This window comes from Poeciliopsis prolifica, unplaced genomic scaffold, assembly GCF_027474105.1.
Source record: "Poeciliopsis prolifica strain line A6 unplaced genomic scaffold, Auburn_PproV2 SCAFFOLD013, whole genome shotgun sequence".
NCBI lineage: Eukaryota > Metazoa > Chordata > Actinopteri > Cyprinodontiformes > Poeciliidae > Poeciliopsis > Poeciliopsis prolifica.
Window position 1 is genome coordinate 7,185,507 of NW_026562388.1, and position 18,455 is coordinate 7,203,961.

The 18,455-nt window shown below is 37.3% G+C and overlaps 3 protein-coding genes across 3 annotated transcripts in view; 1 reads left to right on the top strand and 2 right to left on the bottom strand.

Moving 5' to 3' along the window:
- Positions 1 to 3,329: 3,329 nt before the first annotated feature.
- Positions 3,330 to 8,742, bottom strand: qrsl1 (glutaminyl-tRNA amidotransferase subunit QRSL1). Its single transcript, XM_055038087.1, has 11 exons — positions 8,629 to 8,742; positions 7,792 to 7,951; positions 7,616 to 7,714; positions 7,440 to 7,536; positions 7,190 to 7,351; positions 6,938 to 7,113; positions 6,026 to 6,138; positions 5,386 to 5,578; positions 5,173 to 5,290; positions 4,866 to 5,071; positions 3,330 to 4,005 (listed from the first exon to the last, which is right to left on the bottom strand). Exons 1-11 carry the CDS (start codon positions 8,650 to 8,652, stop codon positions 3,788 to 3,790), a joined length of 1,566 nt encoding a protein of 521 aa, XP_054894062.1. The 5' UTR covers positions 8,653 to 8,742; the 3' UTR covers positions 3,330 to 3,787.
- Positions 8,743 to 8,796: 54 nt separating this feature from the next.
- Positions 8,797 to 16,216, top strand: rtn4ip1 (reticulon 4 interacting protein 1). The gene is made up of 9 exons (XM_055038088.1): positions 8,797 to 9,308; positions 9,982 to 10,133; positions 11,623 to 11,691; positions 11,952 to 12,076; positions 12,706 to 12,754; positions 13,322 to 13,458; positions 13,549 to 13,732; positions 15,839 to 15,931; positions 16,013 to 16,216. Exons 1-9 carry the CDS (start codon positions 9,026 to 9,028, stop codon positions 16,130 to 16,132), a joined length of 1,212 nt encoding a protein of 403 aa, XP_054894063.1. The 5' UTR covers positions 8,797 to 9,025; the 3' UTR covers positions 16,133 to 16,216.
- A 397-nt stretch (positions 16,217 to 16,613) lies between these two features.
- Positions 16,614 to 18,455, bottom strand: part of crybg1a (crystallin beta-gamma domain containing 1a) — a 47,458-nt gene continuing 45,616 nt past the window's right edge. Inside the window, exons 20-23 of the mRNA XM_055038448.1 lie at positions 18,278 to 18,401; positions 17,945 to 18,103; positions 17,546 to 17,708; positions 16,614 to 17,286 (exon numbers count right to left, since the gene is read on the bottom strand). Of these exons, the coding sequence (XP_054894423.1) occupies positions 17,198 to 17,286; positions 17,546 to 17,708; positions 17,945 to 18,103; positions 18,278 to 18,401 (535 nt within the window). The 3' untranslated portion in view covers positions 16,614 to 17,197. The remainder of the gene's footprint in view (positions 17,287 to 17,545; positions 17,709 to 17,944; positions 18,104 to 18,277; positions 18,402 to 18,455) is intronic.

Consider the following 18,455-nt stretch of genomic DNA (forward strand, 5'->3'; position numbering starts at 1 on the left):
TGTCTGGATTGATTTCATACTTTATTGTACATTAGAATTTAAAATGAACTATATAAAATAAAAATTTAAGCAGAAGAAAACAGGAAGCACCAGGCCACAATCTTTCATGCCACAATAACAGTCTTTGACTTTTTTGCCCACAGTTTGAATATCAATAAAATTTTTACTTATGATGTACAAAAAGTACAAGAGTTACTCTTCCCTTGCAGATTCCTATATACTCATTCGTGAACAAGTAAACGATGAACATTGACACTTGTTTTTCAATGAGGAACATAAACTATCTTTTAAATATAGGAACAAAGTATGCATGTGAAAAAAATACAACTCTATACAGATCAGTAGTTGAAAAAAATCATTAGATTTAAATAGGAGGAAGTTCATGCAGGTATTTCCTGCTTCTCTTTCTTCAAAGAGGAAACTATTCATCATAATCTTCCTAAAGACATGCAATGTCACCTGTTCAGTGGGAAATTCATACACATTAATCAACCAAGATATTAATTACTGTAACTTACTAAGAACAAAGTATTGTTCACACAGGTTCCAATCCAACAAGCACATACTAACGGAGTGTCTGTTAGCATGCAGCAATAGAATTGGGTTTCATTTGATGAACATGATGCCTCTTTTTTTGTAACAAGTATTGTTACAAAAAATTTCCCACGTTTTCACGTGACATACATGAAGTTGATTAACTTTTTGAGAAAGACCGGTAATAAATAGCACATCATTGTGACGTGAAAGGAAAATGATACATGAGTTAGTCTGAAAAGTGTGGCATTCAGAGTACTGGTGAGGTAGTACTTTGTAGAGCCATCTTTACAACTTACTTACACAACTAAGTTGTACTGAAGCTGGCATTATTCTGACTGTTTCACTTTCCTTTACATTGATCAGAGACGTTCAATAAGGCTGGGTTGAGTTACCGAGTTAGAATGGTAACTCAAATACAGTATTACTGCATTCATATTTAGACAGAACTGAGACTAAAAGAAGATAAAAAAAACTACATATTTACTTGTCAAGCCAGCTTTCACACAGACATGTCAAAAGAGGAAAGAGTACAAGTCACATGGAAATGAAGACTGGGGATTTTTTCCCCCAAGGTCATTATGTAAAATTCTCTTTACTATGACAAAGCGCCAGTGATCAGCTTATCTAAAGCTTTAGAGATCATTTGCATATGCCCTAGTCAAGCCATAAAAACAGCCTTTTTTATGTACAAGGTGGAAAACAGGTAGTATTTAAGTAACATAAATAAACACGTTTTCTCTTCAGGATTATGGATTCCAAGGTTATATTGTGGACAGAAAGGCAGACAAATTTGATCACGAGCAACCATGCACATGTACGACTAATGTCAGCTCATCATCTCCAGTTAGGGAAGCTTCAATATTTTGGATGATGGGTGAAAACCAACAGGAAACCCAAACATGCAATGAAAACATTTTGCATGTCTTTTTTTGCATCTTTGTCACGCCACAACCACAGACTTTTCTGTGGAAATTAAGTATCAAAGAAACAGAAAGCAGTGTATAATTGTATATTTTGGAGACAATATTAAGTTCTCTTGTGAAAAGAAGGCTATATAGTTTGTTTTTTTATTTTTAAAAAATGCTGTGTGTGGAGGGAAGCTAAACACACCATCTTTATGATGAAACAAGGAGGTGGCGGTATCAGGCTTCAATTCATTAGTACAAAAGACTTACAACTGAGCCAGGACAGCAGAATATACGCCGTGTACATTCAACCAGAATGTAGTGTGTGATGGAATGTAGATGCAATGGAATGGTCTAGAATTGTTATTTGGTCTAGTTAAAGTCCAGATCTAAATCAAACTAAGCATCTGGGGCAAGAATTGAAAATTGCTTTTCACAAATGTTCTTTGTCATGGGCATTTCTGAGTATGCGCTTAATATTTTTAAAATGGTTCCTTGAAAAATGTTTTGGTTCTACATCTCAGCAATTACTCATGAATTCCCTAAGACATATTAAAGCTTGTGCCTAAAAAATAAAAAAGCTCAAGAGGTAGGCACTTTATTGCAACACACTGCCAACTAATACTAGGTATATAATTAGTTCAACAATTGAGTTAGAACAGAAGCCCCTTTGCTTTTGAGATAATAAATATAGCCACTTCTGTTTCCAAATATATTGTTGTGCTGTACTCAAATAAACCTCAGGGTTTTCAAACTAATAGTCCACACAACAATACATTCACAATCTACCCAAGGGACTTGCACTTACGGTATCTATAAAATAAAGTATATGCTGCCTGTTTGCCAGCAAAAAAAAAAACTTTATCAGAACCATAGAAGATGATTCAGTTATATAGACCGTTCACCACATTTCAACCTCACAATAAATGCAACTTAACCCTTATGCCTGTAAAAAGGCACTCTTTATGTTGCCTAGACACAAAAGCCTTTTAATTTTTTGTTTCAAACTGATGCATATCACAGATAAGCTGAAATTCTTGTTAAATGTCTTACTTCTGATTCCTGCAGAAATAAGAGAACAAAGTTTGAATTTGTCACACTGAAATTGTTGCACAACACCAACAGGAGACATCAGAACCGGCTTGAACAATATAACCCTGAAGAAAATTCTTTCAGTATACTTGCTTTTCATTTCCTATAAAAATAAACTGTTGTCTTTGAGAGAAATAATGTCTTTTATCTTACATTGTTTGTAACTAAAATAATAATGAGGATTAGGTGCTTTTCGATGTATGAGAATGAGAGTTAGTAAAGACAAACTGTGGTTGAGACCACACCTGTGAAGACACGAAGGTCACAAACTTGTTTTGAGTTTTATATGGTAAAAACCCAAGAGCATTGCTGTTGCTAACAGTGACATGACAAGTGCAACAATGGATGTGTTGTGTTTTCTAAAATTAGCATCCTGATTTGGTTTTACCTCATAGAAGTCGTGGTTTTCACAAGTTATTTCCATGATGAAAATACTTTCAGTTTTAAGGAAGCCAGTGGTGTAGCTTCATCTTTGTATTTACTGAGATAAGAGTTCCTGAAAGAATAAACCAGAAATCTATAATGAAGATGTTTATGTATTACCCTTCGATGTAAAATATTGCAAGTCTGGTTTCAGCCTTGAAGAGGAAACTCCTTTATTTCTTCATCTCTGTTTTTATTCTACTGATTGTAATGCGACTAAATACCATTGTTAAATTAGCTATAAATGTTCTGCTACATTTTATTTATTTATTTTTTGTAAAATGATTGAATGCCTCATCAAGAGATTAGAAAAAAAAGTTTTTAAATTCAGTTTCTATTGACATTGCTGTGTTTCAATAAACAGACACGTGATTCCAGGCAAAGTTGTGCTTTTAGATATATGAAAAAAATAAGTATTTAGGATTACAATCTATGTTCTAGACATACAATATAAGTGTAGGGTGGCTTTATGAGTACAAAAAGAAATGGACCATACAAAAAGAGAAGAAAATTTGAATTTCTCAAAATGAATTTCATAGACAACGACAAAGTAAAGAGACCTAAAGATAGGCTTGGACTCTAGTATTGAAGAACTTTGGCTCTGTAAATACATACAAGCTTAATGAGAATGGCCGGCTTTTATGTCTATTTAACAGGATGTGATGCAACACCCCATTTAAACAGTAGTCAGGTTTTAAGATTTTGCAGTTTATTAAATGTACTTTGTCACCATAAATTTGTGATCCGATAACTTCCAGATAAAATCCATATAGAACTTCCTGTAAAGATATCAGGAGTTGTTTTAGTTTTGATAGTATTGAAAGCGTTCCTCAGACGGCTGAAGTCTGCTCCCTCCTGGTCATTTCTGGATCCTTCCTGCTCTCCTGGGTGTTATCGCAGTCAGTGATGGATGGGAAGCCCACTCTCTGCTCGACCCACTGAGCGACACAAAGCAGCTTCTTGTCTTCCAGAGCGGGGCCAATGAGCTGTAACCCAATGGGCAGACCCCGCCGTGATAAGGCGGTCGGCACAGAGACTGCAGGGAGGCCTGTGTTAAAACATCAAAAACAATGAGATCATTTCCCATTTGTAATTTCGCAACAACGTAAGATTTCCAGTTACAAGCATCCCTTAAATTTCTCCATATTTTCTCATAATTCAGCCACAAAGCAAGTGGAAGCCACAAAGCAAGTGGAAGAAGAGTGAAACAAACTGACCAAATTTTCTAATAAAATGAAAGACTAACAGTTTGTTACAAGCATTTGTATTCAGCAGCCTGACACAATACTGTGTGGTACCAGCTTTTTCTCCAATTTCAGATGTCTCCATCAGCTGAAATTCTCTTCTACTCAATTGTATACTTTTCATGGCCCTGCTCAAGAAAAGTATACAATTAGCACGATGCCGCCACCACATTTCACTGTGGTTATGGGGTGACAATGATGTGCAATGTTTATTTTCTGCTATAGATATTGTATTGTAAATTGTTTCATCTCAGTTTCATTGGTAATATGGAACATATGGAAGAGGAGCAGCATCTTCCACATGTTTGCTCTGCAAATAGAAGATGTAGGAAGACCAAACATATGCAGATTTGATGTTATCCCATACCACTTCTAGTTTTGGATGATAATCAGAGTATTTGAGAAAAGGTGGCTGAGCACCAATGCATGCCACATTTTCATAGTTTTAAAAATAAATTCATAACTATGCATTTCTTTTCTTCCACTTCAGAATTAAGCACAACTGTAATATGGTTTGTCTCAAAAAGCCTCCCCAGTGCAGAAAAAAACCCACCCGTGTTTGTGTGCGTTTCCATTACGTAAAGTCTGTAAGGTTTTAAATCCTCCTACACATCTGACATATGCTGCCACTTCTCCAGTATAAAGAGAAGGTATGACTCCATACCTGCCATGTTTGCAGGTTGGGTGAAGACATCTTCCTGTGAGCTGCGAGTGCGGTTGTCTTCCTGTGTGAAGTCATGGTAACAGGCCGCATCAGTCAGAGTTGTGGGAGTCAGCAGCACATCAACCCCTGAACCAAAAACGTTCCGGAAGTCGTCTGCAATCAGCCGACGGACCTTTTGGGCCTTCACAAAATAGTGCTGGTAGTTCCTGAAAGGTGTGACGTGTCCATGGTCACTTTGTGAATAAAGTACTGATGCCAGACACTTCAGGCACCTAAGGCTGCTTATGGAGACAGTTTGCAGCCTTACTGTTTAAGCAGGAAGTAGTTGCCGGAAAGAATCCTCCCTCTGACTACGTCGTTGAAGCCTTCGTGTCGGGTTGAAGCATACATCACCTCTGTGGAGGTCTTCATCTCACTCCGGTGGCCTGGTAGAGGAGAAAAACACCAGAACCCCCCAAATTTTGCCATCATCACATGATATGCCTGCATCACACTTAACTCCACATGGTTACGTTTGTACCGTATTCCAGCCCATCAAATCGGGCCATGTTTGACGCCACCTCAGTGTGGCAAAGGACGTGGTAACAGACGATGGAGTACTGAGTGTGTGGGAGGGAAACCTGCTTCACCCGGGCTCCTGCATTTTCAAACAAGTCTGCAACACGACTCCACTGAGCTAGGGTCTCCTCAGACAGGCCGGGGGCATGGTACTCCTGACAGATGATGACAGACACCAAACAGAGTTACAAGCTTAGGGTTCCTGAACATATTTTTTCTGTTTTACATCTTGATTGTTTTTAGCTACATTTTAGGTACTAAAATTGAACATGCAAAATGTAATGCTTGATGGAAGAATGAATGGATGGAATGGAAGAATGACTATAGCCAGCTGGCTCTTTCTCCAACTTCCTTAAAAGCTGTAAAGTGGGACTTTTTTCTAATTGAACATTTTAGCTTGGGGTTTAAACATAATGCACCAGGACTGTTTATGTATTTGTCTCTCTGAGTTTGTTTTTCCCATGGTCCATCAGTACGGCCCATGGTAAGAGAAAAAACAGACCGACTTAATATTAGGTCTATGTTGGTAATAGGTGTGTAAAGGTCTCATACCCAGTGCAGCTGATGTAGATAAAAGTATTTAATTGACTATATTAGCTCACCTTGGGGATGCCAACACAGATGTTCCTGACATCAAAGTCTTCAGGAAGCTCTGCTAATGCTGATGGAGCAGGAAGTGTGGTCGAGTCTTTAGCATCAATGCCTTGGAGGACACCTGTTTGACATGTACCGGTAAACAGAGTTCCAGGTTACACCTGCTCTATTTTTTTTCCTGCTGTTAAATTTCTAGCATTTCATTAGAGTTTTTCCTTTTGTTTCTTGTTAATGTACTATCAAATTAATATTTTTATATGAATTTATAGCTATGTGAACAGAATATGCATATTCTGCAATTCAACTTCAAAAGACATTGCTCTAAAAACTACAATTTGAAATAAACCTGGTTAATGTAGTTATTTTTTCTCATATTTTTGCAATTTTGTGAATTGATAAATTTTCACTTTTTAAGGAGTCAGAATTCTTAGAACGTTTGTGCCTTAAAAACTTTGCAAGCTTTAGTGATAACTAAATCTGCATAGACGAGTGGGAATAGATAATAAATAAATGAATAGAAATGCATTCACTCTTTGAATGTAAATAGCATATTTGGCCATTGTAGAGGAGATCTGCTGCCCACCTGCTATATATTTTGAAAGTTTAGATGCAATTGCTCACAGTGTCTGGTAGAAAGTGAGTTAGGATGAGTCAGTACTGTTTTATAAATGTAATGTAATATTGTAGTCACATGTTTCACCAAATAATATGATTATTTACTTTGCTTTGGTGTTTATGTCACGTCAGAGAAGCGTGGGTAAAAATATTCCTGAAGCTGTGCAAAGAATATTGGAGGTTATTTGCTACAACTTCTTCTCAGATTTAATAAGATCACGCCTATTTCTAATTACAGTTGTAAAAAGTGGATGCAACGTTATTTTATTTTCATCCTACGGAAGAAAGAGACAAATGTCCCCTACCAAGGGCGATAGCTGCGTCACTGACGCTGCGTGTAATAATTCCAGGGACATCCATGGAATTAACTAAGGGAATGAGGCCATGCCTTGACACCAGGCCGTAAGTGGGCTTCAGGGCGAACACTCCGCACAGCGCTCCGGGATTACGGGTTGAACCGCCTGTGTCTGAACCCAAAGCCCTGTCAAAACATTTGCAAATATCAGTGAATATTTTTCGACCTTTTCTTCATTTTTAGTATCACTGCGCATCCTCACAGGTAGCTTGTGAATGAGGCGACAGCTGCGGCACTTCCCCCAGAACTTCCTCCAGTGATGACCCAGTTGGAGTCAGAATCTGCTCCCCCCTGTGTTCTGTATGAAGCTGCGTAGCTCCACGGGTTTCTGACTGGACCGAATGCCCCGTCGGTACTTCCTGCACTGAGAGAACAACACACCCACACTAATTTAACTTAAAAATAAAACCAGACATTTCTAAAATAATTTCTGCATTCAAATTTAGATTTACCCCATCGCAAACTCATCCATGTTAGTCTTCCCCATCAGTACGGCCCCTTGGTCAAGAAGCTTTTGTACAACTGTAGCATTGTAGGGAGGAGTGTAATCTATAAAAAGAGTAATATTTTATCATACCTGCACTGATTTTGACAATATCCATATATAAGAAATATTTTATGCTTTGACCTTTCAGCATCTTGGAGGCACATGTTGTCCTGATATTGGCAGTGCAGAAATTGTCCTTGACTGCAAAGGGGACCCCATCCAGGGGTCCTTTGGGGATGCCTAGAACAAAACATATTAATGCGTCAACACCTGTGACCAAAATCAAAATGAAATAAGAGCTCATGTAATTCAGACACCTTGAAGCAGCCTTGCTTCCGACTGTCGTGCCTGTTTCATAGCAAATTCCTCTGTAACGGTGATGTAAGCGTTCAGTCGCTGAGTTTTTTTGATGCGATTCAGACATTTCCTACAGAGCTCGGTTGGGGAGATTCTCCCCTCCCTGAGTGCCAAAGACACCTGGAGAAAAGATGTAAATACAGCTTAAAGCAGGGAGTTACACAAGTAAACATTTAATTTGTTTACTTGTTTACATTTCTAGGACTTTCTTGTATATGTACAACAGAAACACAAAATATCTGAATAATTGTTACACTAAGTACGCTTTATAATTCCCCAATGTTTTAAAAAGTGTCCTCAAAGAAAAGACTACATTTGGAAACGTTCCTTGTCTTAAAAATCCCAAACAGCAACAATGTTGAAACTAAGGGAGCAAAACTTCTCCCTGTTTTGCAAGTCAACTTAAATAAAATAAATTAGATTATGTTATACATCTTTGTTTGTTTTTGGTGATAGAAAATTAATTTGTATATTTTTAAATATAAAAAATAGGTCATGCTTTGATCCATTTTTATTCATAAATTGGGCATGTTTTATTTAATCTTTCCAAATGTATTGGTGAGTTTTTGTACGCAAACCTCATGCTTCAAATTAGGATCAGGACTCGGAGACCTGCGACTCAATAAGAATCAGTTTTTAACCTAGTTTAACAAATCCTTTCTATGGCCATGTCCAGGAAATTATTCTTATAACCAGACATCTCTCTTTATTTCTCATCTCGCTTTCTTACTAACGTAATATTGAAAAGAAATGTCTATTTCAATATAAAAAGATGAATCGGTAAATGAGCAACTAACCTCTTTCAATGTCAGTCCGAGCATATCTGCTGATTTTCTCCGGTCACCCTTCAAATTAACGTCAACATTAGCACCGTGTTGTTCTACCTGTAAGCCGCCATGTCTGCGTCGACGTTCAACCTCTAACAGCGCTGTCTGTGATTGGCTGGCTGCTGAAGAAACAGCGTTGTGATTGGTGGAGCGTCAGGTAGCAGAACGAAAGCTACCGAAGAATAGGACGTGATTTTGAAATGGTTCAAATATTTTTATAACCGAGTTTTCTGTAAATGTTATTCATGTTTTATAATAACATACGGTTTGTTAGACAAGAACATAAAGTAGTTCACAGCTGGACAGATTAGCTGCTTTCGCTTTCCGTTTAACAGACGAACATTTTATTTGTATTAAGACTGTAAACATGAGTTGTGTTAGATATTTGAGGCACAGAAGGTTGTTTCGACACCTCAGTAGATCCGCGTGTAAGCACAGACTCCATGGCTGGCAAAGTAACCAGAGCAGACTGATCCGGACCTCCAGCAAAGCCATGACTATCATGCCTGCTTGGGTTATTGATCAATATGGAAATAATGACGTACTGCGCTTCACAAATAACGCCAGCTTCCCCATCATCAACTACCCCAATGAAGTGATTGTAAAGGTGTTTGCAGCTGGTTTGAACCCGATTGACGTCAGCATGAGAGGTCAGTGAAAGAGACCGATGAAAATTAATACTTGGAGGATTTTCTTAATTTTTATTCCGTTTTAGAAAGAAGGACATCAGAACTGAATATCTTATGTTTCAATCAACCCCTCATATTTAGCCACAACTTCTAATGACAATTTGTGTTTTTGAAAAGTGGCATGATTGTGGGCTAAACTGAGAGAGTACTCAGATTGTTTGGTTAAAATGTTTATATTCAGGTTTTTTTTTTGCCTTGTTCTTTCATTATTATATCTTCAATATACCTTTTTTTTCTTTCATTTTTTTATGTGACAGCAGAGTCATGCAAAACAGAATACCTCTGATGTTGTACAGTTTTTTAAATATACTTTGTGGTTTATAGGGCCTGCAGGCTTTGCAAAGGAAATTGATTTGTTTCTGTCTTCTTTTTGTGGAATAACTTATGTTCATTTTTGTGTCTGAATTCAGGAGTATTTTAAATCTACCCCTGAACTGAAAAATATACACTTCTTATATTTGAGTGTATGGCTTTATTTTTGCAATAATAATAGAAAAATGTGGCGGAGAAAAATCTAGTTTTGAGCTACTGTACTCCTGTTCCAGATTGATTTGGTATTTATTGTCTTCTTGTCTCCACTGAGTAAGTAAGAGTTTTTTCCTCTAAAGTGATAAAACGACTTTGTCCGATTTAGGTGGCTATGGCTCTGCTACATTGGCTATGAAAAGAGATCCTCTGAATATCAAACTGACAGGCAGCGAGTTTCCTCTCATTCTGGGAAGAGACGTTTCTGGTGTCATTATGGAATGTGGCCTGGATGTGAAGTACTTCAGAGAGAGAGATGAGGTAAGAAAAACAAAGCTTTGTGTTTTGGACAGAAACAAAACTTTTTATGAGAGTTCTGAATGTGTACTCAGTGTTAAATGAGTGTAGTTGTAATACATGAGCAGCTTTATCTCATGTATGTGTAGGGTATTGTTTGGCATGGAAAATAACAGAAATATAACATCTGTCCCAATACGTTAACCTTTTTTTTTTTTTGGTTGAACAGCTGAAAAAGGGAGTGATATATATATTTTTTTGACTGGTCACTGATAGCTTGGCTCTCCATTAGAATTCTTTCACTGCAAAAACACAAAATCTTACTGAGTATTTTTCTAGTGCAAATATCTCAGAACACTTGAAATAATACAAAAATAGTAGGGGTTTGTTTTAAACTCTGACTTCATTAATGAATCCTTAATATTTAAAAAATCGACTAGTTCCACTCTCTTATAAAATGGGAAAAATGTCTTGTCACACAGGAAAATTGTGTTTCTGATGACATAATTCGTTTTTGGTAGATGTGATGTTAGTAAGAACAGATGGAGATAGAGTTGTGTGACAAAGAAGTAATACTTAATTGTATCACAACACCATCATGCTTTGCAAGAATAAGCCTCCTACCAGAAGTATGTCACCATGAATTGAAACTGTTTTTCTGGTTCATGTGTTATCTCAAAGGAAGTTTTTGCATCTCCTAAAGTTCTTGCAGCTAACTGCAAGAACTATCTTCTGTCAACTGTAGATCATGCGATAATAATAGGCAATAATACATATATTTTGAGCAAGCAGAATCCCGTGAAAGACTTGCATTAAAAGAATATAAGAATAAACAATCTCAGGCAAATCAAACTTTAAAAGCCCTTTTAAAAAGGTGGTGTATCACTCTTATTAATTGTAAAAGATGTGCAGAATGTTAAAGTGTCAGATGCCAAAACCTAAAAGCACTACTCTCAAAATGTTGTAAGTTGGAATAGTTTTCCATGTAAATACATACTGAGTTGATGAGTTGGGAAAGATGACCAGTTTACTTTAGTGTCAGTAATCACAGTTGATAATACATTTTCAATGCCCCTGAAGCTTGTGGCATACAGGAAGCTGTATGCCACAAGCAAAGCTAATAAGCAGATTTATGTGGAGTATGTTCATTGTAAATCAACTTGACAATCACTTTGATTTAACAACAAAAAAAGCAGGACATTTTCCATAATAAAACTATAATACAGGCATTAGTTTTAAAATCAAACATCAAACTGACATCAGTGGAAAATCCTGGAATTTTAAAATTTGTCACTAGTTCTTAGTTGACCTAGACTCAAAGAAGAAAGGAAAACTTCAGGTGAAGTCTGGACTAATTAGTCATTAGTCTAGTGACTAATTTGACAGATTGCAAGAAAAAATGACTTATTAAAAGCCAATTATTAAGATGTTTTCAGTGACTGACGACTTACGTGCAGTACTGCATTTCCTTGTTACTTTCTATTATTGGTTTTCTTTTCTCTTTCTCTTTCAGGTATGGGCAGCAATCCCCCCGTGGAAACAGGGCAGTTTAGCTGAGTTTGTGGTTCTCAATGTGAATGAGGTATGAATCCAATTCCTGAAGTATTCTTGACATAAACCTATTACCTTACTAATAGGTTTATCAGGGAATAGTTTTAAGTATTCCGATATCCTGACATATTGTCTAATTTTGAGAAATCAGTTCTTCATGGAAGAAAAATAAGCCATAATTCAAATATGTTAACTCTTTAGGAATGTGGGTGGAGCACTACTATCTCTTTTTAAAGTCAGTTTAACCTAGGAAGCTGCACTGAAATTTGTGTTCTTGTGTCTTCTGTTCAGATATCCCATAAACCAAAGTCAATAAGTCACACACAGGCAGCAGCCATCCCCTATGTGGCGACCACTGCTTGGTCTGCACTGGTGAACACAGGTGGACTCAGTAAAGACAACTGTGCCAATAAACGGTAAGGAAACATGGACACACACAAAAGCCTGGCTTTGGTGGGTCAGGTAATGGTGTATGGTGTCAGGGTAAATTTAATCTGTAGCAGAGTTAAAGTGAGCTAAGACTTCTCTTGTGTGGTTGATTTCATTAACTTAGACAGATGCATCCGGTTCAGTCAACAGAAAAGCATCTGTGATGATTGTAAAGAGACAAAGGTGACAAAAAATAATGAGAATAAGTATTGTGGGCACCAGAGAAAATAACAGTTGGTACATAATACAGGTATTATGTATTTATTTTATGTTATACTCTGTTCAATCATTAAAACATAGCTGGAGTGTTGCTTTGATTCTTTCTTGCTTCCTTTTTCTTGAATATCTTGTGGTAGCATTTTTGAATAAACTAGGTTGTGGTATGAAATGGTGCTATGTTCCTGTGTTAAGTTATGTCTCTCAAAGCTAAAACCAGATTTCAAGGTTGAAAATACACAATACCACTCTTTAAGCCTTCTCTATTCAAAATCATCCCTCTGTCTTGTTTAAAACTGTTATTGCTAATAATGAAGCGTCAGTAAGGCTACAAATCCTGTCAGATATTGGTTAATCTACATTTTTTTGTGTTTTTGTCCACTCTTTCTCTTTTTTGCAGAATTTTGATCCTTGGAGGATCTGGGGGAGTTGGAACATTTGCAATCCAGGTGTGTATTTAGATGTTGATGATAGCTAAGTTTTTGTTTGTTTATTTTCATTTGATTCTTGTCAAAATATTTAAATTTTTGTGTGGATGATAATCTGATGTCCGGATCAGCATCTGAATTAAAATTCCCAGTTTTTAGGATTTTTGTCTAATAAAATTGCATAAATCATACAGCATAGTACTTTTTTTTGTTCATCAGGAAATGGTCAATATTTTCCAAAAGCCATAATAATTTTATTCTTATTTGTATTGTTTGTAGACTGGTTTTGAATTGTTCATTTTGAAAAGTTTTTACTTCACAGTCGGTGAATGGATAAAGGATGAATGGATGACTTAGGTAGACTGTTGTTAAGTGGATATAGTTATGGAGAAAACTTCACTGTGTCAATGGAGTTCCCTCTACTGCCACCTATGATGTGTCCTTGGACAAAGCATTTATTCCCATGTTGCTTTCTACTCTGGACGAAGGTGAATGAGTCAGAATGCAGTGTAAAAGCACTTTGAGTGAAGGGAATAACTGGAAAACCCTATCAATTCAATCTCATTTGAGGCTTAAACTTTGGTTCAGATGCTGAAGGTGTGGGGAGCTCATGTGACAGTTACCTGCTCCCACAATGCCGTGCGGTTTGTAAAAGGACTCGGGGCTGATCATGTGGTTGACTACACAGCTGGACCTGTTGAAGAGCCACTAAATGCGCTTGAGAAGTAAGTCACTTTTGACCGACCTTTGATTTTCTGACTATCTGAACCTATTCTGTCCTACTTTTTATGAGTCATTGTCTCTGTTTTTGTTAGATTTAACCTGGTCCTTGATAACATAGGGGGCGACACTGAGCAATGGGCCCTGGGTCTGCTTAAACCATGGACTGGAGCCAAATACGTCACTCTTGTTACACCTTTTCTTCAGAACACCGACCAGCTGGGTGTCGCTGACGGCATGCTACAGACAGCTGCCACAGTCGCCACCAAATCTATCAAGGTATTTATGACACTGTGACGTCTAAAACTCACAGAAGTAGTACAGTAAATGTCTCTACTGTACTACCTCTTTATCCGAACTGACTCCTGTCAAGAAAATAAATAAATACAAATGTTCTAGTTATATATCTATGGTAGATTAGTGATCTGCTACTACTTGATTCTACACATGTTTGGCAGACAAACAGCCATGACTGAAAGAGAGAAGTCGGTTAACATTATTCTCAAGGATATATCAGTATGGTTCCCACAATAACAAATATTACTTGATGATAAATTGTGGCAGTAATTATTACGACTAGTGACTGCTGTTTAGAAACTATTTCAAGTAATATATTGATAAAAGCATGATTAGTCCTGTTTACCCTCTTGAAAAACAAAAATTCTATTATTTTGGGATTAACACTGGGATTATACAATATTTTAAATAAGCAAAACGAAACACAACTGCCAAAAGCAGTAAATAAAACAAAAATAAAAATAGCAAACTATAACCGAGATGAATCATGGTGTTTGTAAACAAAATTGCTCTTCAAACAATCTTAAGCCTCAGATCGTGTTTATTTTAATTTATTGTGCGATTAATTTCAGTTTACAGATGATGTATAAAAAACTGTAGGGAGTATTTTTAGTAATTTCCTTTCACAATGAAGAGGAAATGTCTTTCATTTTATCTGTCCAGTTTTGGACAAATCCATATGTCTTTCTATTAACATCAGGACTTTGCATTGACTACTCTTCATTTCTTATTCTTTTTTATAGCCTAACCCATATCCTGAACCAAGCCATTACCAGTACATGCCTCACCTCACCTAATATAAAACTCTGTTCATTTGATAGTACTAAACCTGACCCATTTCCCAAAACAGCACTACTTTTTGTGCTCCCCACAACGAGCGACTGCTCGCTGTGGGGAGCAGTCGGTCCCCACAAGATAGTATTGGTTGGGAAGATGCTCTACACACTGCTTTAGAAACAAGGCCACACACGCATGCAAAGACAGTGACTTCCTGTCAGTTTGCTCTCTTTGGTGAACATCAAACCATGCAGTTTGCATATCTGTGCTTTGCCGTTACTTCTCTATTTCCTTGCTGAACTACCTTGTGCACAGCTTAAAGCTTATCAGTCAAAAGTCTCACATGCGTAGGTGTGATGTAGAACTAAAACATACAGTGTCATTCTGCTAAAACAAATTACTTCTTTTTCTGCTATCTCAAGAGCAGTAAATATTTGTCTTTCCTTTGTGAAAGAAGATGTTTTAGGGGAAATTTATGTCACAGAAGAAAAAGTACAACTATATTTAATTTAAGAGTTATGACAACATATGTGAAAAAATGTATCCTATATGGCCTTTACTTGTTTCTGAATTTATTGTAATCTAACTTCACTTGCACAAAAAAGCACAAAACCAAATACCTTGTTTTCATTTCTTATTGAACTCAGTTACATGGCAAATTTCTGAGGCTCAATTGTCCATGGGGAACAATCATGCTAAGATGTTTTTTCAATCAAGTGAAGTTTTGCATTTTATCTTTGTCATTGAACAATTGTAATGTCTGTAAACAACTTTAACTGTTGAAAATGAGTGGAATAGAAACTCCCAGGAAGTATTTGAACGATTTCCGCTGGAATGGAGCTTCGTTTTTGGATCATTTCCTCACTATCCTTTGTGTTGTGATAACGATTTGTGTTGCAGGGTGGCTGGGACAGCCTCACAGAAACATTTGGTTCTTCTCATGTTGAATGTAGACTGATTTGGCTGCTTTGAAGTAAACTGGCGTCTTGCAAAAAAATACATTTTAAATCTCTCCACACCATTTTGTTTTTGTATTTTTTACACTTTTTTGTCAATGGGGTGAGATCATGTATAATATTGAAATTGAAGGAAGATGTGACGTCGTTTTCAAAACTTCTAACTTGGTTACATTTTGCAACTGGCCATATAGGAAAATGTACATATTCTAAGCTTTAGCATCAAACCTTTCATACATGCATTTATAAAGATATTTTTTAAAAAGATGTTTAATTAAAAAGGTAACTCTTCACTATCTAGTGATTCATTATGAGGATTTCAGTAAAAACACTACTCAATTCTGATTTTCTGCAGCATTTAATGAAAGGAGTTCACTACCGCTGGGGTTTCTTTGCACCGAGCGGTCCAGCTCTGGATGAGATTGGAGAAATGGTGGATGCAGGACAGGTATGAGGCCATGCTTTGTTCATGCCAACATTATAAATGGAAAAACACGACGATCATGCATGTTTTCTGCTCTCCTGTTAGATCCGTCCTGTGGTGGAGGAGACGTTCAGCTTCTCCCAAGTCCCTCAGGCCTTCGAGAAGGTAGAGAAGGGCCACGCCCGAGGAAAGACTGTGGTGGAAATCAGCAAAGGGGGATCTTGATGTTCAAAATGGACTCTCAACAGGAATGTTGATGTGTTTGAACAATTATGACAGAAACTACTTGAAAATAAATAAAATGCCACAGCTTACGCTACGTTTTTCATAGTTGAAAAGATAAAACCTTAAGCAAGGTTATGTGTTTGTTGCTACTGCAGTGTGACATTTGGACAAAGTGACAAGGAAATAGATCTGGAAAATATACTTTTCTAAATGTTTGCCATTGTCACTTAAAAAAATGCCATACTGTAACTTTCTGCTGCATTAACAAATGTGCAATTATTTTAGCTTCAAATAAAACAAAGATTTTAGTAAAATCAGCTAGGTTGGTGTTTTGTAATACAGTGTGATATTTTAAACATGTTGTTTTTTCTCACACCATTGTAATGTCAAAACAAGGGTTTTGACATTAGACAAGGTTGTAAAATAGATTTTAATCTTCTACAATCAAGTCTTCAGGTGAAGTTAACCGCAGATCCAAGAGAACAGTGAAAAATAATTTTTATTTTATTGTAACAACCTGTAAAGTCAAACGTTTTCTCACATATTTACAACCACTAGGGGGCAATATCGTCATTGCATTGTTTAAAATTGCAAATCAGTCTGTACAATCAAGGCAAATAATGTACAGTGATATGAACAAGGCACAGTTTGTGTCAAAAAGTTCTAAACATATATAAAAACTTTATACAAGATCATTTTGATCTATGCAAAAAAGCCATTTCTGGAGAGTAGGCTTGATGCCTTCTGCAACATTCTTAAGTAAGTTATATACATTCATAACCTCAGAAAAATGAGAGATTTATAACTCTTGGAATGAAACGTACCACAGGTGATAAAGTGTGCAGCATCAGAACAAGGCAGAGTATTTGCTACATGAAGAGAAAACATGGGGTCTTTGGTACTAAATACCTGACAAAACCTTAAAGGTGTCTTCTTAAGTAAATCATATGTTCTAAACAGCAAACACCAGCTCACAGTTTTCCTTCTCTAAAAGAATGAACAGGTGAAAAAACCCACGACAGATGAGCTTGAAAGCAGCCGGCTAATTGTTTGGTCCTGATCAGATCACAGAATCTCTAAAATCCACCTCTGGATCCACTTCTTTTCATCCAAGTCATTCAGGATGATCTGGTTCTTGTCGTACTGATGACCTCCTGCAGACAAACAGCAATATGTGTTAAACTACAACCACAATTTGAGATGCTGAGGGTTGACGCCGTCGTCAGTCACTGCTGCACTGCTTTTGTGGACCAGGAGATGGCGATGTTGGATTAAGACATCTAAATCACCACAACAGCACATTAAGGTCTTTGGTGAGCTTGTTTTGTTTTACACAGTACAACTACTTACTGAACGATAAAGGGTATTTTGTGAACATTTTGATCAAACACTCTAGAGATGAAAGTATCTGACCTTTGACTTCCACGATGAGATTTGGGTTAAGGTGGCAGCGGACCAGTCCTTCCTGGGTGATACTCCACAGCTGGTTGTCTTTGCCTCGCTCTGGAGAGATGCAGAGTCGTGTACCTGACATTACCACACTGCCTGCCGTCTCCAGGAAGCATTCCTCCATCAGCTGGGGACAGAGAGGATGGATTTGACACAAAATTCAAAAATACATAGCAGTGTTTCCTAAAACGAGCACAAAATTAGGCATCGTGAAAATAATTGCTTCTTTGTGGAATTACTAAAACACACCTTTGTTTGTTTGGGTTTTTTTAAACTGAATTTGCTGGAATCTTTCACTGATATTAGATGAAAGGCTTCACCAATATTTTAGTCATTCTGGAGGATGATGACGAAGATGTGTACCTTGCAGGATATTCGTCCATCTCGGTAGAGCCAGAGCTGCTCTTCTCCTCCCGTCTCCTCCACAGCTTGGATCCTCATCAGTTTGATGTCATCCAGCGTTCCAGTCAGAGTCATCAGACATCCTGTCTCCCTGTTCCGCAGACGGAAGTACATTGATTTCTGTTGGAAGAAAGAATGACAATAACTGAGATGCATTTATCTGAACACAGTAATTACTCAAACTATCCCCTCCCCCAACAACTTCCATCCCAAAACATGATTTGTGACTGTTCTGTTCATAATTGAAATCAGCAAAGGCCAGTTTCTGATTGGTGTATATTGCTTCTTCCACACCTGCATCAGTGGACGGAGGGACCCTATTCGCTGCCAGCTGCTATGCTTGCAAAAGTCACCCACTTCACCCGGACGGATAAACAGCTGCCGGCCTCTGTAGTTGTTTCCTTCATACAGCACCCACCTGCAGAGAACGCCATAAGATTTATGAGGTTAGTCTGTATTTATTCTAAGACTT

What these genes read in the sequence shown, in the direction of transcription:
- qrsl1 (XM_055038087.1), bottom strand. Translation starts at nt 8,652, where the DNA reads ATGCTCGGACTGACATTGAAAGAG. An exon ending in GGAAGCAAGGCTGCTTCAAG is followed by an intron (nt 7,715 to 7,791) that starts GTGTCTGAATTA and finishes GTTTTGTTCTAG; the next exon opens with GCATCCCCAAAGGACCCCTG. An exon ending in TGCCTCCAAGATGCTGAAAG is followed by an intron (nt 7,537 to 7,615) that starts GTCAAAGCATAA and finishes CTCTTTTTATAG; the next exon opens with ATTACACTCCTCCCTACAAT.
- rtn4ip1 (XM_055038088.1), top strand. Translation starts at nt 9,026, where the DNA reads ATGAGTTGTGTTAGATATTTGAGGCACAGAAGGTTGTTTCGACACCTC. An exon ending in CCACTAAATGCGCTTGAGAA is followed by an intron (nt 13,459 to 13,548) that starts GTAAGTCACTTT and finishes TGTTTTTGTTAG; the next exon opens with ATTTAACCTGGTCCTTGATA. An exon ending in AAATGGTGGATGCAGGACAG is followed by an intron (nt 15,932 to 16,012) that starts GTATGAGGCCAT and finishes CTCTCCTGTTAG; the next exon opens with ATCCGTCCTGTGGTGGAGGA.